Source organism: Rhinolophus hipposideros (assembly GCF_964194185.1).
Source record: "Rhinolophus hipposideros genome assembly, chromosome: X".
Taxonomy (NCBI): Eukaryota; Metazoa; Chordata; class Mammalia; order Chiroptera; family Rhinolophidae; genus Rhinolophus; species Rhinolophus hipposideros.
This window is the reverse complement of record NC_138046.1, coordinates 112,495,650-112,523,344: the sequence shown is the minus strand read 5'-3', so window position 1 is coordinate 112,523,344 and position 27,695 is coordinate 112,495,650. Positions and strand designations below refer to the sequence as shown.

Here is a 27,695-nt window from a genome sequence, read left to right as displayed (position 1 = left end):
CATTCACGTTTTTTCATTTTAGAAACTCCATTTTCCGTCCATGCCAGTCACCAAGAGGAAGCTCCTTCCCTGCCTCAAATTTCCTGGTGAAATGCATTGTGTTGACCAGCAAGTCCACAGGCTCATCCCAGGCCTGTCTCCGACCGGTCTCCCTCATGCACCTTGCACTGGGTTTGCTGGTCACTTACTGCTTCTGTGACATCACAAGAGCCTTCAGGCCTCTCTCTCTTTGCTTAGAACTTTTCACTCTCCTCCCCCCTCCTCTGTGACTCTCCTGGTAACATGCTGCATCGTAATTATTTGCCCATATGCATTATCTCTCATAGCTTTCCCATCATAGCTATCCTGCCACTAGGCTGTGACCTGCTGAAGGGTGTGAACATGTCCTATTCATTTTCACTTCACATTGCCTATCACAGCACCTGACACATAGCAGGGGCCTGAGGACTGGTGAGTTGGACACTGGAGAAGTGAGAACAAGATGAGAACTGGAGTTGGAGTTATAGCCAAACCTACATTCTCCAATGTGAGGCAGCAGGAGCGAGTGAGGGGCAACAGATACAGTAAATCAGTGTTGATTTGATCTGCTACATCCCCACGGTGCTGTCAGGTCTGCCCTAGACCCCAGTCGTAGCCCCATCACAGCCAGGGTGTACTCAAACCATTTTACTGCTGTGGTCACTGCTGTTGACATATGGCTAGTCTCTGGCTAAGAGCGAGGCCCATGACAAGCTGCCCTTGAAGCCAAGACATTCCTTCGGCTTCTCTGAGCAACATGGAAGGGGTGATGATTCATAGCACGTTGTCACTGAAGCATGTTCGGTGAGGTGTGATTTCTGTCCGAGAAACGTCTGGACTGTGAAGCACCATCTGCAACCCAGAAATGGCAACCATTTCTGTGACAGGCTTGATTGATGTGGATTTCGACCACCACTTGTCTGTTCTGTCCCAGGTAGTGAAATTTTCTATACTGAGAAATTTAGGATTCGCGATTTACAATGACTCTTCTGTGACTGTTTAAAAGCCCTAAGATGCCCCTCCGAAGTGGTTCAGCTTGTGGAGCTCTCCGAATTTGAGATAGTTTTGGAAATATAGACAAATCTTTCTTCAGTTTGGCTGGACCATCGTGGCACCGAGATGGACATATTATTCAGAAAAGCATAGGCATGGAATTCTTTATGCCGCACTGGTCTGGGCTAACAGTGCCCTTCTTCCCCTTAGCTTGCCATGCTTGCGAGCCAAGGAAAGCCTGGGAACCTGGCAGAAGAGGGGGACTCTGGGAAAGTGCCATGAGCCTGTGCTCCGTGTGGGGGTGGAGGGACAGCTGATGGCGATGTTGCCAGTTTGGGATATCTACTATGAGTGGACATGCCACCTTTCACTGCACTGTTACGTCATTTAATCTAGAGAGTGAACCCAGTTCTTCCTTGTAGAAGGAGCCAGGCGGGAGGCAGCAGGAGGAACAGAGGCGTCATTGTGGTTGTCCTTCTGCACACCATGCACCGCCCCCGTCTCCCTCCCTGGTCCCAGCAGAATCCCGGATGGCCCAGCAACCTTGGACACAGGACACTGCTGATGGATAAGGTCACACACGGTTCTTCCAGGAGTGCAAAGCCCCCAGAGGACTAGTGTCTCTGTCCTTGGCCTTGTGGGGCTCAGTGTGTACTCAGAACGGTTGTAGATTACAAGAATCCAGGAATCCAGAGACCTGGGGTCAGTGCTCGAATTTAGAAACGGGAACAATGGGAAGGGATCCAGAGCTAAAATTGCCCAGGCTGGAAAGCACACTTGTTTGTCAGGTTGTTGGAATGCAAGTGTGTTGGGCGGTATCCCAGGCCACACTGCTCTGCTGCCTAGACACCAGCTGTCAGCTATTCTCCTGTGTCCTGTTCTCCTGTAGGGGACATCTGTGAGAATGATGTGGAATGCGAGGCACCCTGCTGAAAAGTCACTTTCCAACTACCCCAGATATCCTTTGTACCCAAACCAAAAAGACACAGAAGGCCCACTTCTAGTGTATGTTTGGGAAAGGCTCACCTTGGCTGGCGCAGGGTGATACACCAGATATCTCCCTGGTGTCACCCTAAGTCCAGGCTGAGGAACATGTGATGTTTACGCCTTGCCATGACCCATTTATAGCTGTGTTACTCATAGTTGCCATGGCCCCACATGCATCATTTAGGAAATGGACTCCACTCAACACTTGTCTGCATTTGGTCTTTTAACCAGACACTTAGGGGTGGTGCAATGATTACTTCCTCCTACGTGGTGCTAAATCATAGAGCCATAAACACAGTGACACTCAAAAGTAGTGGAGAGAAAGGCCGTGCCTCCCTCGTGCTGTCCGGTTCCATATACAACAGCTGACCATGCACCGAGAGCAAACTGGCTAAAGCTTTGGAGTTTGTTACAGGGCATTTGTGGAGACCTAGTTTGTGAAGCATAATCACACACATTGTCCCAATCATCATAACCACACAAAGAGGAAGGCAGTGCAACCTACAGCTAAGGCTCCCGTGGAACCTCACCCACCACAGTAAGGGACGGGCAGTGCACAGCCTGGAACTGCACCCAGGCAACTCCAAACTCAGAACTCCTCCCTTTATCCCAAACTGCCACTTATAAAGTGAAAGAATCAAAACCCTAAGTAAAAATTTGAAAAACGTTTTTTCTTAAGCTATAAAACATCCACCAAAATTGGCTTTTGTGCCTCATGAAGCCTTGGGTGGCTAAAGTGAAAATTGAAATGTTTGAACCAATACTTAGTGAAAGCAAGGAGAGTGAGAAAGTCACAAATAGCAGGACTTTTTTTTTTTCTTTTTTTTTTTTAATCCTGCACCTGAAATCGAGATTCAAGTAGTGTTGTGTGCTGGATGTGGAGAATTTAAATAACCTTAAGGCAAAGGCAAATTGCATGTCCAGGTCAAATTTCATTAAAATAGATTCAAAAGGATATTTTTCATTCTTTTTTTGTTAAATTTATTGGGGTAACATTGGTTAGTAAAATTATATAGGTTTCAAGGGTACAATTCTGTAATACTTCATCTATATATTGCATTGTATGTTCACCACCCAGAGTCAGTTCTCCTCCATCACCATATATTTGACCCCCTTTACCCTTTTCTACCACCCCCCCCTTACCTTCTGGAAACCACTAAACTGTTGTCTGTGTCTGTGAGTTTTTGTTTCTTTATTTGCTTGTCTTGTTCCTTTGTTGCTTTCAGTTTTATATCTCACATATGAGGGAAATCATGGTTCTCGACTTTTTCTGTCTGACTTATTTTACTTAGCATGATAATCTCAAGATCCGTCCATGTTGTCTCAAATGGCAGTATTTTATCTTATAGCAGAACAGTATTCCACTGTGTTTATATACCACATCTTTTTTACCCATTCATCTATCAAAGGACACTTTGGTTGTTTCCATGTCTTGGCCACCGTGAATAATGCTGCTGCAATGAACATAGGGGTACATATATCTTTATGGATGAATGTTTTCAGATTTTGGGGGTAGATACCCAAGAGAGGCATTGCTGGGTCATATGTTAACTCTACAAGTATTCTCAATTTTTTGAGGACCCTCCATACTGTTTTCCATAGTGGCTGTACCAATTTACATTCACACCAGCAGTGTGTGAGGGTTCCCTTTTCTCCACATCCTTACCAATACTTGCTGTTTCTTCTCTTCTTGATAATAACCATTCTAACAGGTGTGAGGTGATATCTCATAGTGATTTTTATATGCATTTCTCTGATGATTAGTGATGTTGAGCATTTTTTCATATGTCTATTTGCCATTTGTATGTCCTCTTTGGAGAAATGTCTCTTCAGATCCTCTGCTCATTTTTCAATTGGATTATTTGTTTTTTTGTTGTTGAGTTGTATGAGTTCCTTGTATATTTTGAACATTAGTCCCTATCGGAGGTGTTGTTTGCAAATGTCTTCTCCCATTTGGTTGGTTGTCTCTTTTGTCAATGGTTTCTTTTGCTGTGTACAAGCTTTTCAGTTTGATATAATCCCATTCATTTATTTTAGCTTGATACTATTTGTCTTATTGATAATAGCCATTCTAACAGGTGTGAGGTGGTATCTCATGGTGGTTTTGCTTCGCATTTCCCTAATAGCTAGTAAAGTTCAGCACTTTTTCATATATCTGTTGGCCATGTTTTTCTTCTTGGGAGAAGTACCTATTTAGGTCATCTGCCCATCAAAAAGATTCCTTTAATCCAATTGCATTGAGAATTTGTTGTATGGGATATCACGCCAGAGCCGGGGGCCAGCGTGAATTGAATTTGGGGAGATCTTGCTGGAGAAAGGGGCATAATGCAAGACCACTGGCAACTCCTGGTTTTGTGGTCCATTTCTCTGCATCCGTCAGAACACAGATCTCCCTGTTTCTAAAGGCACCTTTACCCACTGGGAAACAGTGACCCACGACTTCCTAGCACAGCAGAGCTCAGTACCACCCAGAGGGAGACAAAGTGAGCAACAGTCGAGGAGACTGCTCTGCAACCAAGAGGTTCTTAGAGTTTCTGAAGATAGTGAAACCCTTCTGTATTGTTTAGGCCGGAGTATTTGAGGCCTAGAAACAATGGTGCTTACATCAGAAATATCCAGCATCCTCTTAGAACTGTCTAGCAACAGTCTATGGCAGTCAGGGTCTCTGGAACATCCAAATGGAAAACTAATTTCTTGACGTAAAGTTAACAGAACCTATTAAACAAATGTAGGCCTCCTTGTCTCTCGAGCACCCTGGAAAGCACATTGTCATGGCGATCACCATAGAGCTGATGGAATTTTCTCATTTGTTTGTTTATTTTTATAGTAACAATGATGGTAGTGAGTGGTCCAAAGACTCAGAATACAAATAAAAACCTGGCCTTTGACATACCATTAGGCAAAGATGTAACTATAAAGCCTTATAGTCTTCTAAAATAGTAAAACTATTTTCAAAGATGAAAGGGACTACAGTTTTGGTATTGCTCCTCATTTTAGAAATTAGGAAATTAAAATCCAGAGGGTTCAGTCACTTGTCCAAGGTCACACAGTGAAGTTAATGGCTGGTCCAGGATTTAAAGCCTGTCTGGAGCTCTTTCCCCTACGCTAAACTCTTTTTCCCGAACTCGTATAAAATGGGCATAAGTAACCTGTACATATTGACAGTACGTTAGAGGCACCTTGCTTCAACAACTGATATGTGGAAATAATTGATAGTATAGCAGTAATTTGACTTAACAAACATTCTTATACTTGTACTAATGAACACCAAAATTTAATTTTAAAAAATGTCATGCCTTCTCAGAAATTAGCAGGGTTTCTTTTTAATATTTTTATAGAATAAAATGCATAAATCTTAAATGAACAGCTTGATGAATTTTTTATATATGTATATACCCACGTATAGCTTTTTTTTTTCACATAGCCCTTAAATACTACCACATATGCCAGCATATCCTCAAGGTTTTGTTTTTTTGAGAAGAACTAGTTCGAAGAGACGATAAAACCAATTTCGCTTTTGAAAGAAAGGGAAAGAAGGGGAGGGGAGGGGGGGCAAAAACTTTCAATGGTCAGAAAAATTGAGAAGTACTGTGTTAAGCAAAGATAAATCATTTTCTTAGTTTTAGGGCTCCTCAGAGATTTAAATATACAAATGTATATTATGTATGTTGGGTGTGGGGATGATACCATGTAGAATTTTCAAAATTTACTCCATCATTGAAGCATTTTTCTAGTTTTCTACTGTTTATATTCTTTTTTCATTTATCATTCATTGTATCACAAATAGCATCTGTAGTATTTCAACAGGTAGATAACACCAGAGTTTACCTAATCATGATCCTTTTCTTGAACACTTAGGTTCTCAATTAGTTTTGCTATCACAAATGAACAAAACTTTTTCTACATGAATATTTTCTTTAGGATCGCTTCCACCAAGGCCAACTGGTTTGGGGGGTATATAAGTCCACAATATCTGGGACTTTCTCCATTTGCTAAGCCCCACGCCCTCATCATCCAGGCCAGCATAGCACCGGCTATACAGTAGACACACAATATCCGTTGAGAGAATGAGCAAGTGTCTGTTTTATGATAATTTCCCCACTCATCTCTGTAAATTTTATAAGAGGAAAATTAATAACTCTGTTTCGTTGAGCACCCGTTTGATTACTAGTGAGGCTGTACTTTTTCTCATGCTTCTCTACTAATTATGCATCCAGTTTTGAGAATTGTTGAGTTCATTTCCTTTATCTGTTTATCTATTAAGGTGTTAGTATTTTGCTTCCCAATTTGCATGGGCTCTTTACATAATTGTACATTTCATGCAAAACAATTTTCTGGATAGAGTTTTCTATTTAATGCTTTCTTTCAGGTGTAGATTTTTTTTTTAATTAGCACGGTTTTGCAGGATGATTTTGATGGCTTACTTCTTTGAAAACCTATCTGGGGAAGCTTAATCAATGACTTCATTTTCCCCCCTAATCATTCCAGCCATTATTTTAAAAGTTAGGTATAGCCAAATCCTACTTTTTGAAGCCATCATCAAAGGACTTTAATTTTATCATCTTAAAAGTGATAAGAGGTCAAAAAAGGATTTTCATGGAAAAGAAAACATCGCTTTGGACATGTGGGGGTCTTGTTTATAGGGTGTAGTAAATCACTCCCAAAGTTGTGGGGTGGGTTTGTGGGTTTTTTTTTAACCACTCAGAACAGTAAGTCAAACTTGACTGGACATTAGAGTCACCTGGGGAGTTTTTAAAACTCCCAAGGCCCAAGCTGGCCCAGACCAATGACACCAGAGTCTCTGGAGCTGGATCAGTATTTTTTTAAAGCTCCCCAGGCCTCTGATGTGCAGCCAAGGTTGAGAACCACTGACCTAGAAGCAACGCTTGTCAGACGTAAATGTCCACAGAAGCACCAGGGGATCTTGTTACACTGCAGATCCTGACTCAGGAGGTCTGGGTGGGGCCCGAGGTTGTGCATTTCTAGCAACCCTCCAAAAGGATGCTGTTGGCCCACGGACCACACTTGGAGAACCAAGGCTCTAGAGCAGTGGTTCTCAATGGGGGGCAGTTCTCGATGGGCGGTGGGGGGCAGTAGGGTATATCGCCCCCTGGTGGACATTTGGCAATATGTGGAGACATTTTTCTGTTATTACAACCGGGAGGAAGGGATGCCACTGGCACCTGGTGAGTGGAGGCCAGGGATGCTCTAAGTATCCTACAGTGGTACCCATGATAGCCCCACCCCCAAGAATTATCTGGCCCAAAATGTCAATAGTGCTGAGGTTGAGAAAATGATCCCAAACCTGATCCGGGACAACTGTGTGCTCTGGTGTGATGAGTGGCCCCTTTTGGGAAGCATTTCTGATAAAATATATGAATGATTTTCTGATCAACTTTAATAAAATTAAGAGTCCCTTCTGGGAAATTAGATTTACCTGCCTCACTAAATTAGCCATGTCACAAAGTTTAACGACCACTTGCATCTGGTCTAACAGTGTTATCTAACCATATTTTTTCCTATTCCAAGTTTTTGAACTGGCTTTTTGAAGCCTCTTTAATCAACTTTGAAATAAAGCTTTGACATGTACTTATGATCAATTCATCAGAGAAATTGCTTTAACGCCCTTTGCCTTGCCAGCTCCCAAACTGCTTCCCAGGTGGGACTCTATCTACATTCAACTAGTGTTTGCTGAGTGCCTGTTATGGAGACATCTTAGTACAGACTCTGCCTTCAGATCCCAGTTCTCCTGCTTCCTAGCTGTGTCACCTGGGGCAAGTGTTCTTCTGAAGTACAGGAAAATAATAGTATCAAGCTCATAGGATTGTTGTGAGGATACTATATTAAAGCATTAGCAGAATTCCTCCCACATGTAAATGTTCAATAAATGTGCATTGACAGTTACTATTATTCTGAGACAAAGACCTCCAAAAAGCTTATAAGTCAATACATCCTTCCTCTCCCTCTGCCTTCCAAGCGAGATTCAGTCTTTGTCATCTTGGCCTCAAGCTCTGTGATGTTGATGGTTGGCAGAGCTCCAAATGGATGGAGAGCAGAAATGAAAGGTGTGAATTAAATTACAGGGGGGAAAAGGGGCTGGAGCAATGAGTGAATAACTGGATTTGGGGGAAAAATGAAGAAAGATTTGGGGTAAGAAGTCTCTAGGATGAAGGCATCTTGGGCTGATAATGCATCAAGAGATTTTTAAGTAGTTTCACTGTAGGTAAATCTCTCTTAGGTGAAGATTTGCGTTCCTTTTTGAGGCCACTTTTGGTGATCAATTTATGTTTGGCAATCGATTTATGTTTCTTTTGTATGAGGCTCTGTGCTTAAATGATCTTAAAGATGGAAAGCAGATGCCTGGTATTATTTTGGTTACAGTATATGTCAGAAAGTGTCTTAGGCACTGTGGATACACTAGTGGACAAGTTATCACCCTTCGTGGGACTGAAAGTCTAGAAGGAAAGGCAGACAGTAACATAAGTGACAGCAATCCACTCCTCCGTGGTGATGAGTCCTGCTGTGATGGAACAAACACAGGAAGCTCTGGATACTTTATCCAGTTTAAGAGTCTATGGAAAGGCTTTTCAGGAATCGTATTAAAACTAAGACCTGAATTATGGGTAGGAGTTAGCCAGCTAATGAGTAGGGGAAGAAAGAGAGATTGGTAAAGAATATTCTGAGCATATGTAAAGGCCTAGAGTCAGCATGACACCACCATGAAATGGGAGAATTTCACTAGGGTGTTGTAACGAGGAATGCCCTGGGTGGGCAGAAATGTAATGTGGGAAAAAACTAGTGAGTCTGAGCCAGTTAATGCAGCCCCTGAGGGTAATGGGGAGCCACTGAAGGGTGCTCAGCAGGGCAGTGACATTATCACTTTTGTGGTTTTTCTTTTTTTGAAAGGTCTGTTGACTGCAGGGCTCTGGCAACCAGAAACGAGAGAAAAGGCTTTGAGGAGTGAGGTGCACAGGTCACTTTGACAGCTGTGGGCCATGAATGCTCCAGTTATTCAGTGAGGTCACCTGTGTGATAGTGACAACAATGGTGGATAAATGGAGTTTACAAACCTTTCAAGATGAAGAGAGGAATCAAACATATCAGAAACTCATAGCACTTGACCAAGGGCCCTTGCCTGAGGATTGAGAAAGGGGGCCCTTCACCATTAGCAAAGGTCCAGGGGCTCCCCACCAAAGCATTTCAGCTCCAGGTCTCAGACTTCCTTCAAGGGCTTAGGCAAATTCCCATGGACCACACAAGCATTACTTGGAGAACTAGATACGAGACAAATTGCTAGTGACCACAAACTGCTAGGTGAACAGTGGGGCTCATACTGCTCTCACCTGACGAATTGGCGGTATTTTGTGGGCTAGGAAGAATGTGAGCTTAAATAAAGCAGAAATGGACAGTCTCTCCGATCCCATGGCTTAATTTATTGAATAGGGGAAGTAAACCTTGGGAGGGAGACAGATCGTTCTTAACGATTTAGCCATTAACAAAGCCCTGCTATAAATGGAACTCAGGAGAGAAGGTGGCTTGTCAGAGGGCAAAGGAGTGGGCCCCATTAGACAAACTAGGTCAGGTAGGGAGAAAGTCATAATGTCTCCTGACTAGTCACGTTGATCAGAGATGACAGGCATTGTTGTTTTCTAACTGATTGAAAAAGGACGAGAATATACAAGAGGTTTCTTTCTTGTTGTTGCCTCTCTTAGAAGATGGGTGTTTCAAAGAAAATCCTGAAAAGAAAAGAACTGATCGTATTTATCACAGTTTTGAGTTTTGTGCTTAAAAATCTGTGTGTGGGTGTGTGTGTGTGTGTTTGTGGGTGTGTTTTCAGAAACGTAAGTTTTTACAGAACACAACAACAAATTTCACTTCTCCTGAGGGGTGCCTGTGGCCAGATCACTGTTTTTATCTGGGATTAATGAAGCAGCAAGCCCTGAGGAGGGTGGCCCTTCCATTGGTTTGATTTGGGGTGAGACTCTCTGTTTTTTTCTGGTTCCTCATTTTCTTTTTTTCTCATAGTGGTTCTCTTTTTCACCCTCAGAACAAGCCGAGGAGAGGGAACAGTGTGTAAAAGCTAAAATGTATCCCTCAGACCCTGGATTTGCCTTCGCTAAGAGGCTGTGCTTTCTTTTCTCTCTTTTTGGAATACCTCCTCCCTAACGACTCAAAGAAGTGAAGAAAACCTTTCCCCAGTGTTCAGAATATGCACTTGGCTTATAGGTTGCCTGGTTTATAAAGGCTTTCTGTGTTTAAAACACCAGGGAAACTGGCTTCACATTTGCAAATAATCTCCCCGAAGATAAATATTTGGTGTTTTAAATAAACACAAGAAATTGTGGGTGGCAGGATGAGTGGGATTGAAAGAAAAGCAAATACTGAAATGTTAAGGTTCTGTGATTTTGGGCAAAGCTCCCTTCTCTGGACCTCAGTTTGCTCATCGGTTAAAAAAGAGAGCTGGGCTGCTATTGTAGGCATCCTCCCAGATAGGCCCCAGTAAGTCTTGCCTCCTGGTATTCATACCCTTGTGTAGTCCCTTTCAATACTGAGTAGAGCTGACTTGTGTAATCAAAAGCATATTACAGAAATGGTGGAGTGTAACTTCCAGAGCTAGGTCATAAAAGCTATTGCAGCTTCTGCTTTGCTCTCTCTTTGATCACTAGCCCTGGAGGAGGCCAGCTGCCATGTTGTAGGGGCATTGAAGAAGCCCAATGGCAAGGTCCATATGGGAAGGCACCAAAGCCTTCTGCCAACAGTCATAGCCAACTAGCCAGCAGCATGAGTGCACCATCTTGAAAGTGAATCTTCCAGTCTGAGTCAAGGCTTTAGATAACTGCAGTCCCAGCTGATATCTTGAAAGACCCAGGCCAGAATCATCAAGCTCAGCCACTTCTGAATCCCTGACCCGCAGAAACTCCGAAATAATATTCATTATTGTTTTAAGCTTCTAGACTTGGGGTAATTTGTTACACAACAATATGTAACTAATACAGTTGCCTTAAGCAAAGTCCAGCTCTTATAATTTATGTGTCAATGAATAGGTGTTACTGGTCAAAATCATAAAAAGCTGGCATTTCCTTTATGCCCAAAACCAGATCCTAGCTTCAGATTATAACCATATTGCTTTGGGCATTTCTGAAATGGTGAGTAGCCAGACTCGAGACCTGGCATCCTGAGAACTCATGGATTCAACTCTGTGGGATCAGGCCAACATAGCTGGCTGACCCATCAATTAGTCCTTAGCACAGCACACTGAAACATAACCCACCTATATTACATTTACACCCGAGACTGAACTTGTTAAAAGGAACACCAATAGAATGGGGGTGTACTTGGACTCTCCATTTAATGAGTCACTCCAAAGGGTGCAACTGGGATTATTTGGAGGGAACAGCAACACTGGCTGAATTGGGATAGGGGTTAAAAGTTGCTGAGTTCGTTGTTAAACCCAAGTAACTCTCCAGGGTGAGGAACATATCTGGAAAGCAAGGAGTATAGAGAGGAACTACGGGGCTGTGTGTTGGTTAAACGAAATGACACTGATGGTCCCTGACCTATGAGAATATGACTCTACATGTTGCTGGCTAGACACACATCACAACACTGACAAGGCACAGCACGCTCACTATGTGGACCCGAGTATCCTCAGTCCAGTATGGCTATTGTTCTGGACTCAAATGGCAGTCTCATTAACTTAGCATCTCTTCCCCATGTTCTATCCCAAGCAGAGGCGGTGGCTCGCCACTGGATCACTCTCTGAATCTATGCTGCATGGCTTTCCAAGAATACTTGGCTCTTGTCCACATTTAGAGACTTTCATCCCAGCAACCTGGACATTCAACCAAAGAAATACTTTTCCAAGCAAGAAAGATTTCAATGTGGTTTTTCCAGGGAGGATCTGAGAAACATCCTCTAACTCAGTCCTTCTGACCCCAGCTGCGCATTAGACTCATTGGAGGCTCCTGTGACACATAGCACTCCCTCAAAGAATTAATTGATCAGAGGTGGCACTCAGGCCAGTTCAGAGGATCCTGGTGTGCAGTCCATTCTGAGGACCAAGGGTCTAACTGTATCAAACAATTTGCTGCTGCCTGACTTCAGGAGGAAACTAGAATAAAAATAAGTCATTCTCACCCAAAGCCCAAGGCTAGACCACTCAGTCATTCAGAAACTGGCTTCAGTTCTTATGTCATAATATTTGAGAAAAGCTATACAACTGCCTATCAATCAGCCAAGTAGCTGTGTGATCCTGGTGCTGTCTTGTATTGGACTTGAAAAGTGTTCAAATTTAGAACCTCTTTTGTGTCTTGCTTCTACTACCTGGCCATCCATAACAGTATACTCGAATGAAGATGATCAACCCGAGGTTTTTGGTCTCTGCATATATTTGAAATTTGGCAAAGCCTTCCTTAGAAATATTTCTATAGACATTAGAAAAATGATTCCTTTTCTTTCTTTGCACTGCCTGTGAATGTAGAATTACCTCAAAATAAAAAGTTTAACTAAAAATAAAACCAGGTGGTAAGCTGTATTTGGCCTGTGGGCCCCAGTTTGCCAACTCTTGGGCTGTAGCAGGGTCACAACTTAATAAACAGACACAGAAATATTATATCAATGAGGTTAAGTAACTGGTAGGTAGATTGATGTTACTGGCAGAATTCCTCATCTATTATATTAGGATTGTCCTCATAATTTACACAGCACATTTCACCCCCATGAAGCTTTCCCTACCTGCCACATGGAGAGTCAGCTCAGGGGAATGGTTAAGAGGCAGACAGCTTGGATTTGAATCCTGGGTGCCCCACTGTCTAGTTATGCCACCTTGGGGGAAGTCACATAACTTCTCTGTGCCTCAGTTATCTCACCAGTAAAATGGAGCTCTTAAGGATACTAATTCACTTAAGAATCACAAGGTAAAGTGATTGGCACAGTGCCTGGCCCTTGGAAGCATCATTATAAGCATTAATGATTGTTGCTTCACTGATGCTTCAGATATCTGAATTTCAGCAAGGCAATTTGACCAGGTTGCTCACTATACCTTTGGATACTAGCTATAAAACTGTGGACCGGGTGATGGAATAGTTAGGGGATTTTGAATGTCCAGGCCTAAACAATCTAGATTGATGGTTCTAGATCAGTGGTTCTCAAAGTGTGGCCTCCAAACAGCAGCTGCAGCCCCTGGGAACTTGTCAGAAATGTGCATTCGAGGAGTGCCTACTGAATCCAGACCTACTGAATCAGAAACTCTGGACAAGGGGCCCAGAAATCTAAGTTTCAGGAAGCCCTCCAGATGAAGCTGGTGAACAAGAAAGTTTGAGAACCACTGCTCTAGGCCAATCTAGAGTTTCCACTCTTGCACCCCACAGGATGCTGTCCTTGGTGCTGCCTTGTCCCCCCACTCCCCTCAAGATCTCGGTTAAAGAGAGAGACAAGCTTCTCAAATTGGCGGATCAGACATGCAAAGCCAGACTGGAGGAATGGCTACGCTGTCGGATGCTGGAATGTGGACCTGAAATGATCTCGTACGGTCGGAAGTGCCGGCCAAACTTCACAAAGTTGTTTTGATGTTTAATAGAGATAGCTTTATTTTTTGCCTAACTCAAGTTTCTACCTCAAGTTTCTTGGCACTTGAACTTGTACATGTTCAGTGAGGTTGTCGGTGGTGATGCAGGTGTTCAGGCACTGTGTTTCTAGGTAGCATCGTGGCCAAGACTGCAAGATCGCAGCAGATTGACCCCAAGTACAGGAGCAAAGCCCTGCCTAACCTCTTGGCATTTCATCATTTGATCACCTAATGGGAACCGGTGCCACCCAGGAGGGAAGACTGAATCTGGAGTCAGTTATGAAGCGATGGCACTGAGATGGGGAGGAGGTTCAAGGGTCATTCCAATGCAGTTGCATTTGCTCCCTGTGCTGCTCTCCAGGCATTATCAGCTGTTTTGTCTTAGCTGGGCCACGAGCTCTTCTTCCTATGCACTGGGAGTCCTTGCCCACCCAGAGGCTCTGAGACCAGCTCAGCCGGTGGGTAGCCGGCTCCTGGCAGTGGAAACAGGACTATGATTGGCCCGTAATTGAATTGCATGTGTCTCAGGATGAATCCCAGGCTCCCTCCTCCACTACAGATAACCAGCAGTAAACTTCATATATGATTCTGCAGGGAGTCTGGGATGCCATTTCTTGGCCGTTGGTGACAATGGAGAGCTTTCCAGAAGAATTGATTGACTTTTAGGGTGATGATTTGGGGGCATCTTAAAGAAAAGTTTTCTCCAGGCCCATTTGCTTGCTTCCTGGGTTTTCTGAAATTAAGACATTTCAACCTGATTTTCAAATCCGTGTGTGTGTGTGTGTGTGTGTGTGTGTGTGTGTGTGTGTTTACATGTGTATAAAGGACACGATATGATTTTTTTTAAAAATTAGGCACGAGAAAACAGTAAATAGAGATGAAAATTGCGATAGTACATTTCCTTTGAAATATAGCTACAGACAGAAGTGGCTAGATTACTCCTAACTCTTTCTGTGTCAGTGAGGAAAGTCCTTCTGAGCACAAGCAGAGCCATTATCTGTTCAGTTCGGGCCCATGATACAGGCTGTAACTAACTCCGCCTGTAACTAACTCATGCAGGCTGCATGGTGATCCCACTTTTCTGATTAGAAGATATCACACTCATTTTCTACAAATGGACTTAACTAGGCTTAATTAATAATTAGTCTTAAAAATGAACTTTCTCTGGAGGAAGAGGACGATACATCTCACAATCCTCCACCCTGTGTGAAGTTTGAAGTCATGTAAGAATGAACTACTAATTCAACTCCTGCCCCACCTAGCTCAGAGAACTGCTGTGAGCCTCGAAAGAGAGAATGAACACAGTACTTTGGAATTCTGAAAATCAAGTGCAAGGGCTTATTAATATTATTAACTAGCTTATTAACTTATTAACTTATTAACTAGCCTCTAGTTAAGAGATGTGATTTAGTTTTTGCCACAAAACTACAAATAAGCCTTTGTTTCCTCGTGGCCTGGCTCATGATGTCCCCATAAATGGCCATTTCACAAAGCCTCCAAGCCACCATGTTCTTTGGCACCTGTGTGAGTTTATTACTGATTACCTGCTTGTTTCACTCTTATTGAAAAGTAGACATTACTTAATTATCAAATTAACATCAGGAGGAAAAAGAAAGCACTTCTGGAGAGTAATAATAGGTGGAAATTGGATATAAATGGGGCATAAAACAGGACAGGATGTCATAGAGAAGACACCCAGAGCACTTCTGCATGTTTAGATTGACATGCATCTTGTTTTAGTTTCTGGACCAGACTCCAATAGTACATAGTCTGTGCACAAATGATTACTAAAAAGACGACATGCCTCTTTTTGGCCATGAGGCCCATTCAAAATGCTCAGAAAAAATGGTGTCTGAAATGCCTTGTTTCACTTTTCCTTGATAGGAAGAGAATAGCAGCTCCAAGGATTTCTTTAACCAATTTTCTTTGGAAACAGTAGCTGGTGGTTTGAAAAATGGGACTGCAGTGCCTCCTCCAGGACAAAGAAGATACTTGAAGGTTAGACATCATCTCAGGAGCTGGCTCAAGCTCAAGGGATTCAAAGTAGGTGGTAACTGAGAAACACCAAGAGATCCTCCCGGATGCTTACAAGTGCTTCAGTGAACTCATATTAGTCACAGGCAATTAGTGGGTTTTCATTTTCAGTGACTTTTTTTTCATATTCCCTGAGGAAATATGCTGAGCTACTCTTTAGAGACTATTTCCTTTGAAAAGCAACCAACCAACCCCTGCCCTTGGAAGAAAGGGGCAGAGGGCAGAGTGCATCAGCAAGTTGTGGGGACAACAAAGGGACTGAACACCTTCTAGATACCAGTTCATGCCAGGTGCCCCATCTGAGTCAACTCACTGTCTTCATGGTTCCCTTTCAGGATTGCTATTATCGTTCCTATTTATATATGTGGCTCAGACCGGTCAGAAACTTGTCCAAGGACACAGAATTACTACGTGACATAGCTAGAAGTGTAGCGCAGGTGTGTCCCACGGTATCCAGCTCGTCCAGTGTCCAGTGCCCAGTGTCGTAAATTAAGTTCCTTCCGATGGTAGCATGCTATCGTTAGTAATAATAACTACCAGTGTGCTGAGGACTTTATACCCACTGCGTAATTTGCTGTTTCTCAACCTCAGCACTTTCGACATTTCTGACGGGCCCTGTCCTTTGCATTGTGGGATGTTTAGCAGCATCTCTGGCTTCTACCCACTAAATGCCAATAGTACCCACCCTGAAGTGTGACAACCAGAAATGTCTCCAAACATTGCTAAATGTCCCTTAGGGAGGGGAGCAAAATTGCCCCCGTGAGGTAGGTATTGTTCTCATTTTTCAGAAAAAGCAACAGCGATCGTGCTGAATCACAGACCAAGGGAATAGCAAAGCTAGGACATAAACCTATGCCTGAATCACCTCAAAAGTGTATGGTCTTCAACCTTCTTTCAGTAGAATATCTGTTTTCCAGCATCCCGTCTAGAGTTTTCGTCACCTATATTCAAAGGCTGTATCTTGTTCCTTAATTCCTGCTGCAGCCATATGTGCTAAAGTCCCCTGTCATATACTCATCCAGTTAGACTGTGAATTCCTTGAGGGGGTTGCCTTGCATTGCCTCCCTCTAATGTGTAGGGCCTGGCACATAGTGAGTGCACAGATGTTTGCTTACTCCGTAAACGAATGAATTCATTCCAGTGCTTTAATCCTTCCCATTCAAATTTAGTTCATGCTGTGAACTTGCGTTGTAAAGAAAAAGATTACTTCAGCCAAGGTAAATTCCAAGCAGCCCGTGTACAAAATGATTAGGAAATGAAAATTAAGTGAGGCTGAATAAATGGATGTTTGAACACTCAGAATTTAATAAACCAGTTTGGTAAGTTTTCAGCAATTAATTGTTGCCCCTGGAACTAAAGAGCAGCCATGACTCCTATTATTTGTATCTAAGATTGGGAGTCAGATGAGATCTAGGCAGTAAAATGTATATTGCTTGTTAAGGATTCAGCTGTGTCTGCTGCGTGTCAGGGCAGCTCTTCTGGGGTGGAAGGAAGTGCTACTGTCCCTTCTACAGAAGGCACCCCCTGACGGGCAGTAGGCCACACTTGCTTTCTGCTGTTTTTTCAGCAGTCAAGATGCATCATTCGGAGCAGGCTTTGTGCCACCTGCCTGGACAAAAGTGACTGCAATCTGTCGACTGCTTAATAGAAATTTCCCTCGATGAGAAGCCAATTGACCAGCCCTGCCTGGGATTAAAGCAGCTACCACCTCGCCATCTGCATAAAGCCCTAAACCAGAGGGTGTGGGATGATCAGTTCACAGGCAGGGAGCAGCAGCAAGGGAGTACAAGTGAAATGTGCAAGTCTTGATTTGCTCCTCGTGATTCCTTCTCCTTCTCAAATGCCACAACGTGTGGAGGGAGTTCAAAGGAGCAGCGTTGTCACGATGCCGTCAAGCCTGGGTTGCTGCGTGGGCTGCACACAGCGTGAGTGGGAATGAGAGAAAAGGCTTCATGGGTAGGAGACGGCTGTCTCATGATGACACAGAGCTGCCTGCCAAGCCCTCGCTCATCCCGGGGAGCAAAGGCAGCCTCTGCAGAGGCCTGGCGTTCATTTTTTGCAGTTCTGTCAGCCCCAGGCCAGTTCCCTGTTACCCCCAGTGCTGCCACAATCAGCTGCTATTCTGTCTCCTCTCTTCTCCCACCCCCTTCCTTCCTTTTCTTCTCTTCCTTTGTCTTTCTCTCGCTCTCTTTCATCCTTTCTCTGACATTTACAGACATTAACCCTTCCCTTTTTTCAAGCCCTTTAAAAAGAGCAAATTATTTGTGATTCCATGCAATGTGCTGCCCATTCAACTGCACCCGGTAGACTCTCTGTCTGATTCATGTGTGTATCCCCAAAGCCAACATCCTGGGCACCTGGTGCATGTTTTATGCTTAATAAATGCTCATTGAATACATGAATGAATGCATACCCGAATGAATGAATGAATCAACAAGTCACAGTTGTGGTATCACCTCTTAGTGGAGGTGACAGTTTCTGCAGTCTCTAGCCTTTGTTTGCTTTACTCTGACCTAACAGTGAAATATTTGCAAAACCTGGAAGACTACAACTAAAAGAACATTTTCTAAGAATGCAGTGGGTGATAGTGATTGAAAGGACTGGCTGTGGAGTATGACAAATGATGGTTTGCATCTCACATCTGCGACTTACAAACTGGGTGACCTTAGTCAAGTTACATAAACTCTCTTTGCCTTCTTTCTCCCATAAATGAAATGGGCATCATAGAATATGCCTCATGCAGTCAGCACAAAGAGTACATGAAATAAAGTATGTGAAACACAAGACAAGGTTTCAGGCATGTCATGAGCATATACTAAATGGTAATTCTACCGATGACAGTAAAAATGATGACATTGATGTTGGTGCTGATGATTAGTAATGCTTGACATTAATATTTTTAAAGACTTGATGAGCTGCTGAGATAACCTACTGCTTTCTGGTACATTTGCGATGAAAAAATGAACCAATAAAAAATAGTTGCATTTAAGGCCTAATACTATAACTCAGGAATAGTCTATATATACCACATACCATAAATATATTTTGTTTACCAACTGACAAAAGAATCATATTTAAGAGTGATTTATTCCTAAGTCTCTGTTTACTGTGAAGAGATTACAAATATTTGGCAATTAATTACTGTTCTCTTTTTATTAATGTTTTAATTTCTGTAAAATGCAATGCATCGATTGCTTGGAAAGGAAACTTTGCAACAAGTTAGTCCTGATATCAAACTTTCAAGTAGATAAATCAGGGTTATTTACTCAGCACTACTAACATTTGTGACTGGATACTTATTTGTTGTGGGGAGCTACCCCGGGCATTGTGGAACATTTGCTAGCATCCCTGGTGTCTCCCCACTAGGTGACAGTAGCATCCCGTACCTCCCCCCAGTTGTGACAACTCAAACTGTCCAAACTGTCTACAGACATTGCCCTCCTCCCCTGCCAATCACTGAGGTAGGGTAATGAGTTCCATTGCATTGGGAGCAGGGCAAGTGCCAGCCATAAGTGACCTTAAGCCATGAAAATCTACTTGTCAGTGTACAAGGTTCTACAGACTTGGGTCCTGAATTACCTTAGCCTCTGCGAAGCTGGCTGGAGCAGAAGTTCTTCTCTGGTCTTAGGTCTACTCCCTAAAAGCTGTCTCAGCAATTCCACCCCCCGACCCCCAACCTTCCCGGATCTCTGTTTTAATAGAAACTATCCTGGTAGCATCTGTGTGTTTACTATAAAGAGGCTCTTAAAGCAACTGCCACAATCAGCTTAAAGGCCCCTCACACTCACCCTCGAGAGTACTTTATGCCCATACAGGCTGTAATCAGGGCCTAGAACAATAACGTTGCCAGGCAGGAAAACAAATGAATAAAACCTTGATGCAGTTCAGAACCACTGCAGAACCCATCTTTATCCTAACCAAGTGGGGAGCAGAAAAAAAAAATAGCATCACAAATCAAAAGAAATGTGGCTTCACTAGACAGTGAAAAAAATCTCAGCATAAAAACATTTCCTTCGAAGAAAGAATAGAGCTTCTATAATTGGGTCAAAACAGGGAACATTTCAAATTTAAGGACAAAAAAAAATTCCAGCAAACCGGGGAATACATTTGGAGAAGTTGTTGGGATTTTTTTAAGTGTAGCTCCATGTAAAACAATAAATATGTCCTCTGTCTTCTGGTGGAGGGAAAAGGTTATGAAATCATGATAAATGAAAAACTATGAGAAATAAATCATCTTAATTCTGAAGGTTGCAAAGCAACATAAAAATACTCTTATGAGAAAATGTAAAATATACAAAAACGTACAAGTGCTATGAATGACACTATACAAGAAAAATGTAAAAGGAGAACCAGTTCCCATTTACTGAGTATTTACCCCATCCCAGGAGCTGTGCCTGGATATAATTTTTAAAATACACCTCCTTAATCCTTTACAAGTACCCTATGAGGGAGAAGCCATTTTCTGCTTTTTGTGAAACAAGGAAATAGAGACATAGAGCTCAAAGTTGCAAAGGTGAAAGGTAATGAGAATGAGTCTTCATGACCCCAAATCCCATATTGTGAGCAACTTTGTTGTATTGCATCCCATATGTAAACCCAAAAGAAAAGACTCAAAGGGAAGCTATCTGAGTGAGTGTTATACTAAAATGGTGATCTTACAGGTGATTACTTTTAATTTGCCAGCTCCTATTACATTGTTATAGTGTTTATACAAGTAGGTTTTTTAAACTTATTGCATTTTACCATTTGAAAGGGATGATACTTCCCATTCACACATCAATTTAATCATCTGCCATTTATGTAGATATGGATTATGTTTACTCTAAGATGATCAAGGGTATGTTTCCCAAATATGGAGCTGCTAATATCGAATTGAGTGGTTTGTTATTGATTTGAGATCTTTCTTCTTTTTTAATAGAAGCACTTACAACTATAAACTTTCCTCTAAGCACTGTTGTTGCTGCATCACACAAGTTTGGGTGTGTTGTATTTTTGTTTACATTCATCTCGAAGTATTTTCTAATTTCCCTTGTGGTTTCTTCTTTGACTCATTGGTTATCCAGAAGTGTGTTAAGTTCCACAACTTGTAACTTTCCCAAACTTCCTTCTGTTATTGACTTCTGATTTCATTCCATTGTAGTCCAAAAATATACTTTGCATGATTTCAATCCTTTTATATTTATTGAGACTTGCTTTATGGCCTAACATATAGCCTGTACTGGACAATATGCCATATGCACTTGAGAAGAACGTGTATTCTGCTGTTGTTGGGTGGAATGTTCTGTAGATGTCAGTTCCAGTTGGTTTATAGTGTTGTTCAAGTCTTTTATTTCTGCTATAGACTGATGTTTATGTCCCCTAAAAATTCATTTTGAAACCTAACCCCCAATGTGGTGGTATTTGGAGGAAGGGCCTTTGGGAGATGGTTAAGTCATGAGGAGAGAGCCCTTATTAATAGGATTAGTGCCTTTATAAAAGGACCCCAGAAAGCTTCCTTGCCACTTTTACCATGTGAGGACACAGTGGGCATCTATGAACCAGGAAGCGGGTTCTCACCAGGCACCAAATCTGCCAGCACCTTGATCTTAGACTTCCAGTCTCCAGACTGTGAGAAATACATTTCTGTTCTTTATAAGCCACCCAGTCTATGGTATTCTGTTTTAGCAGCCCAAACAGATTGAGACAATTTCCTTGTTGATTTTTTGTCCAGTTCTAGGCATGGTTGAAGGTGGGGTATCAAAGTCTCCTGCTATTATTGTTGAATTGTCTGTTTCTCCCTTCAGTTCTGTCAGTTTGTTTCGTGTATTTTGGGAGTCTGTTGTTAGATACTGAGTGCACTTTTCATCATGCGTCTAGATACATCAATTTTCTCTCCTGCCAATACTCTCAAAATTAGCCCTTGAATCAGCAGGAATGACCATGATGTGTAAAGCTTAACATTTAAAAGTAATGAGCACTTTATGTTCTCCTCCATCAGAAATGGCATCTCTCTGGATAACTGGTTGGTAAATATGTCTTATCTGGACCTAAACGTTCTTTGAAAAATAAAATCAAAGAATTCTTGAAAATTAAATGAATTTTATATGTTTTTCACCCCTTTTGAGGACTATGAACCAAACTTGATATTTTCCCTAAATTTTCAGTGTCCCAGAAGAGTAAAATTATTATCAGTGAATTAAAGTCAAACTTCCGAGCACTTTACTAGTCATGGTCAACAAATTTACCTTCAACTCTTGAAAGAAAAGCTAGTCTTGCTTTTAAGTAGTAATCTCCCTGAGAATGCAAGGACTTGGAAAGTTTATAAGAACATATCCCAAGAGGACACCAGACTTGCTGTGAGCAGGGCACCAGTAACATTCTACATGCGTGCCTTCTGTGCTCAAGATATGCCTCAGCCTTTAAGGAGCTATATCCTGGCATCATGAAGAAGATATGAACAAGAAAAACAATATATCATTTATATCACTTTTGTAAGTATTGTGACAGCATAAACAGAAGATGGCAGGGATGGAGCAGAGTGTTCAAAGGCGAAAGCACACCGCCCCCAATAAGGCATTATAATGGTTCTTTTCAGATCTGTAAAATCCAGATTCAAGGCTGGTTGGCAGGGTGTGGGATAGAGACTAACTTGGGATCATGGGGCTGCGTATGGGTACACATGAGTTGCAGATCATTCCAACTCATTCTCACTTATTGCCCTCCAGCAGTGTTTCTAAAAGTGTGATCCAACACCCACTGAGTGTCCTCAAAAGAATTCCTGATGCAAAAATGCAGGTGCTTTCCTCAGTTCTTAAAGGCGAATGGGAATTAACTCTATAGATTTTCACTTTTATACATGGCCAAAAGCTACTAAGTGAATGATTAAAAATCACTAAAATTTTGCATTTTTCTGAAACCCTGATTTAGTACATAATCGTGAAATCTGGCTGCCATACAACATTTGACTATGCTGTAATGTCCGACACAGAGAGGAGGAATTCCTACAACTTCAGAATGACAGTTTCTTTCTAGTGCTTTCAATTGCTGCTGTCTTTGTGTTCATTAACATAATTGTAGAATTGTTCTTAGGGTTTACCTTTGTTAATCATTTCTCCTGTAATTGCTGCTTTGCTACCACTTTGATATTTATTTTGTTCCTCTTCAATTTTTTATCATCACTGAGTTATTTTACCGCTAGAAAAACAGGAGAAATAGTGTGGGCGGGTTGTAGCATCTTGTTTTGCTCTGCCCAAAAAATCTAAGTATTGCCTTAGAGCAGGGGTGTCCAAACTGCGGCCCCCAGGCCAACTGCGGCCCGCAATCCATTTTTAATTGGCCCGCAACAAATTCCAAAAATATATTTAGTTTACTTAAATAAACCAGGTGAGGCAATACGCACTTCACCTCGAGTGAGTGGCCCAGCTGTTTCTATATTTTACCACATATGGCCCTTGGTAAAAAACATTGAAAAAAGTTTGGACACCCCTGCCTTAGAGCAATTGTTTGGTCTCACCTGGCTGGTCCACTTACGATGCTCTGGACGTTCCATATGTCCAGAGGCTATCTCTGAGGCTCTGTTTAAACCATTCCATTCCCACCACCTCCTTGAAATGACCCCTGACCCCAAACTATCATGAATCCCTCCTCTCATAAGTCATAATATCAGTTCTCTCAACTGCCTACGTGTTAGTGGGTCATAAACACCTGTGGAATGTCTTGAATCACTGAGCTGCTACCTAATACTTGAATTGTTATCTATCTTTTGAAGTATTTTATTTTATCTTTTCACCAAGACTTAAATATCCTGAGAGCAGAAACCAAGTTTGACATCTATATATCCTAGCACAGGATGAAGAGAGGGCCTATGCTATAGAAAAGCTACAAAGGCTCTTTATTAGGCACGTGTTGTCTCATCTGAGGGTTGGGAGGGAGCAGACATGGACACAGAGTCTACTGGACACCAGCCCTTCTCTAGGTTCCCCAGACCTCTGTCCATGAAGTCTGAGGTGGCATCTACTTAGCTGCAAGCAAAAGTTGACAGTGGCTTCTGATGGTGCACATAAGGGATTCCTGGTCATGCAACAAAAAGCAGGTATAGGAGCTTGTCAGGGATCTTGGTTTTCAGACATTGCCACTAGTCCTGTCTCTTCATCTGGCTCCTGGACCTGCTTAAATCACCATCTGGCCACCTTAAATCACAGCCAGGAGAATCCTGAGAATTATGTGGCTGAACATCCTCCCTATCCTGCCCTGTGCCTGTTCCAGCCTGGATCAGGGCCCCATTTGGGATACTCCTGCCTCTCTTGGTCTTGACTCATTTTCTGCTGTCGCCATGTTGCCTGGTTTTGGTTCCTGATTGGCTCCAGGCCCTAAGTCCTTTGCCACAGGCTATGATTCCTGATCTCTAACTGGCTAGTGATTAGCCTTTCTGGTTCTTGTCCTGGAATATTTTTAATTAATTTCCACAAATAAGTCAAGCCATGATACAGAGCATAGAAATAATCTAAAATCTCACTTAAAAAGAGGTGCTAATCTCAGATAGAAGGAGACGCTTCTCCATCTTCTATCTATGTCTAAAGTACTGTAATAGTTACAGTGTGGACTTTGAGCCTTGAGTCTTGTGGTTTTCACAGTGGGCTTATTCACTCAATCTTCAAACAATGAATGATCTGTTTAATCAAATCATTGAACAATACATGGTGAGGATAGGTGACAAAGTGGTATTCTAAGAAGGAGGAAATCAACCAGTGAGGGGCTAAATGATGGCTGCTTCGGGGTATGTATTGCTTATGAGTCCACTGAATCAATCAATGTTAAAAAATCCTCTCTCTCTGTGACCACAAACCATGACCATGGAAGTCTCAAAATATGACATATTTTCAGGACAGGAATTGATGAGTCAAAAGCAAACCAGCTTAATACTCCTACAAGAAATAAAGATCATTCCTTGGCTTAAAACAATGACTGTCCTCATTTGGAATTCAGATCAATTACCCTGATAACTTAGATTTTCACATTCCTATAGAATAAGGACTAATCGGCCTCTCTGGGTGGTTTTACATTATTAAATTTATTGAAGAGAAGAATCATTAAAGTCCTCTCTGAGAAAATCAAGTAACAAAAAATTTGTTCTGGTTACTCTGATACCTTTTTGATATTTTATTGAGTTGAGATTATTCCCCGTTACTGTAATTATAGATCCCAGGCTATGAAATCAGCCTCACTGCCAGATAACACTGCAAGATCATTTTGGAGCTAATTTTAAAACAGCATTCCTTGAATCTTCGAAACCAAGTGCTTCTGAAACTGGAACTGGGGTTAAATTTAGGTCGACATAGATTTCATAAAAGCGAAACCCTTTAAAGTTTACGTTAAAACTTAATGTGTCTAACTGAAGAGCCTTGGTTGGGTGATGATAATAAATATTACAGAAAGTTAATTTCCCTTCTCTGGGCTTTCTCACAAGAAAGTTATGCAGCTTCCTCCCAAACATACTGGAATATTTCAGCTCAGCTTGGCAACATGGCAGGACTGAGTGTAATGATGCTCAGTCATCAATTGGTTGCATTCTGTCATAAATAATAGCAAGTGTGTGTACCATGCTTTGGGCCAGTTTCAGCTGATGTCACTTTGTCCCCATCCAGGTTCCTGGGATTCATTCTGTGATCATAAAATCCACTGTGTTTTATTTTTACCCCTTTTTTCTTTTACGCAACTGTGTTGAAAACACTAGATACTGTTTTGTTATTTTAACTCAAAACAGCTCCTCTCTTTCTCTGTACTATAAAGACATTTTTTTTTTGGTAGAACTAACTTGCAAATGTTCTCATAAGTCAGCATAAGCATGCCACAAGTAACATTGCCATTACTCACGGGGTTGTCTCACAGGACATTCTGTTCTTCCTTATGTCCACAGGAGGAGACATAGCAAGGCCCGGCCCCAGTGACCTGTTTGCCTCCATGATCTCTATGGTCGGAAGACCTCACCCTCACACCCACAGGAAGCATGCAGTCCTTCTGTAAGGTGCAGCAGGAGGAATGAGTGAAGCTGTCTAACAAGTAGGTGCCAGTACTAACTTTGAGGTCAGACCTCCTTTTTAGGGTGCATGAGGGATGGGGAAAATCAGTCTCTATAAGACTCATCTCAACAATGGGGGCAATGGTTGGATATCATGAGACTTAACAGAAACAATGGAAACACTGGATATAACCCTCTTCCCACAGTATCTGGCACATGATAAATGATTAATAAATGTTTCTAGTGTTCAGCACATAGCAGATGATCAATAAATACTGGTTGAATAAATGAGTGGATGAATGAACAAACATGAACAAATGAATGAACAAACGAATGAAACAGATAAACACCTGTTTTATGTTCCCAGTATAGATTCCTCTCCTCTAAACTTCTGCTTTAAAAAAAAATGGAATAGACTGTGCACGGCAGGATCCAGTAATGTTGGATGAAGTAGATTTGCTCTCATTGTATCATAGGAGAAAGAGCTGTGATTTGGGCCAATTCCACACGCCCCCTGCTGGCAGAATTCCCATAACAGTCCGCAGGTGTCAGGTCTGCAGATGGAGGCCCAGGCTGAGCCCTCACTAAGGGATCTTTATTGACCCATTCCAATTAAAATGAAAATAAGCTCATAGGAGCCGTTTATAGTGCCTCCTTGGGCAGCAAATATAGTTTAGAGCCTAACCAACCCTCGTCCACATCCACAGTCACTACCAGGTTCTCTTGGTCTGCCTTACACTCAAGGATCACTGGTCAAGGTCTGAACTCCTGGTCTCTGCCCTCCATACACTTCTAAACTTCCTCAGCTCCTTGCTCCTCTGATCCTCCCCTCAGGAATAGGCATCTAGGTGGGGAGACTGTGGCATGGAATGAGGGAGGGCTCCCTGGCCCCCAAGATCAAAAGCTCTTCAAGGCGCCCTCTCGAGCATCTTTCCTCTCCCCAACTAAGAAGGTGACCAGAAAGGCGATGGCAGGCAAACATCCTCAATGTGTCTCTGACTGGTTACAGAATAAGACAGGCTCCAAAGCTCGGCTTTACATACCAGAAAACCTTTGCCCCAGAAATACTGGTCTAAACAGAAGGCCCAGATACTTAAATGCTTCTGGAATTCCAGACTCCTTCTGTGGAAGGCTTCCTTAAACCATTTTTATAGTGGTCTTTTTGAGACAAAGGAAAAGGTTTTTCACTCACCTTTATTCTTCCAACTACTGTTCAGCTTTGGGGACATATTTCAGTTCACTTTTAATATTCTGGATCTCCGATAGGTTGACCGCAGGTCCTGGAAGTTTCTTCGCTCCTGGAATTGGCTTCTTCTCCTCATCCGAAGTGGGAGGAGCACCCTGAAGAGAAAGAAAAGAAAGAAAGAAGAGAGATTCAGCTTTCTGAAAGACTTTTCGTCTGTCTGGGTTATGGACATGAAGCAGACAAAAATCAAAGCAACAGTAATGTCAGAGTCTAATTCTAGCAGAGTGACTTTTTCTTGTGCTGTTGGAACACCCTCAGAGTTTCAAGAAGGTCTCCTGAAGTTTGTAGAGGAATGTGGAATAAAGTTGGAAGAAGAAAGCAAGTAATTTCCACGTGATTTAGAAAACACCAGAGTGCTGTTCAGTGTCTGATTACTAATAAAAATTACCACTAGTTAGAAGGATTCATGTTTCGAAGACAAGAATCTTATAAGATCAAATTTAATTTGGTATCATACAATCATAATATGCCTGAAGAGCAGAAATTTGTGGACTATTAGTGTATGGCTGGCTCTAAGAATGACTTAGTCCAGGAATTTTCAAATGTTTTCTGGAGGGTGCAGTGACTGCTGGCCTTTGTTCCAATGACATCTCTGGGAAGCATAAACAAACTGAAATTCACATAAGCAAAACCTCTTTGAATATGGGTGTGATAAGATGGAACGACAGAGGAGGCCCAGCTCTCCCCTCCTGCTTTGAAAAGTATTTTAAATTTCCTATCATTTTGTGTTTTTATTTTGTTGTAGCTTTAGGGTAGGACCACATTCTATACTTTTTTTGTGTGGTTCCTCCAATGCCTAGTGCAGAAGTGCACACGCATACTTGTCTTTCGTTGTTTATCTGATTAACCCTGAG

The 27,695-nt window shown here is 42.1% G+C and overlaps 1 protein-coding gene across 3 annotated transcripts in view; it reads right to left on the bottom strand.

Moving 5' to 3' along the window:
• Positions 1–27,695, bottom strand: part of SMPX (small muscle protein X-linked) — a 61,819-nt gene that overhangs the window by 12,972 nt on the left and 21,152 nt on the right. For all 3 annotated transcript variants that reach the window (XR_013992887.1, XM_081041672.1, XM_081041673.1), the window contains exon 4: positions 26,788–26,936. Coding sequence is in view for 2 of the 3 variants with exons in the window: in XM_081041672.1 (XP_080897798.1) it covers positions 26,802–26,936 (135 nt within the window). In the remaining variant the exon portion in view is untranslated. The remainder of the gene's footprint in view (positions 1–26,787; positions 26,937–27,695) is intronic.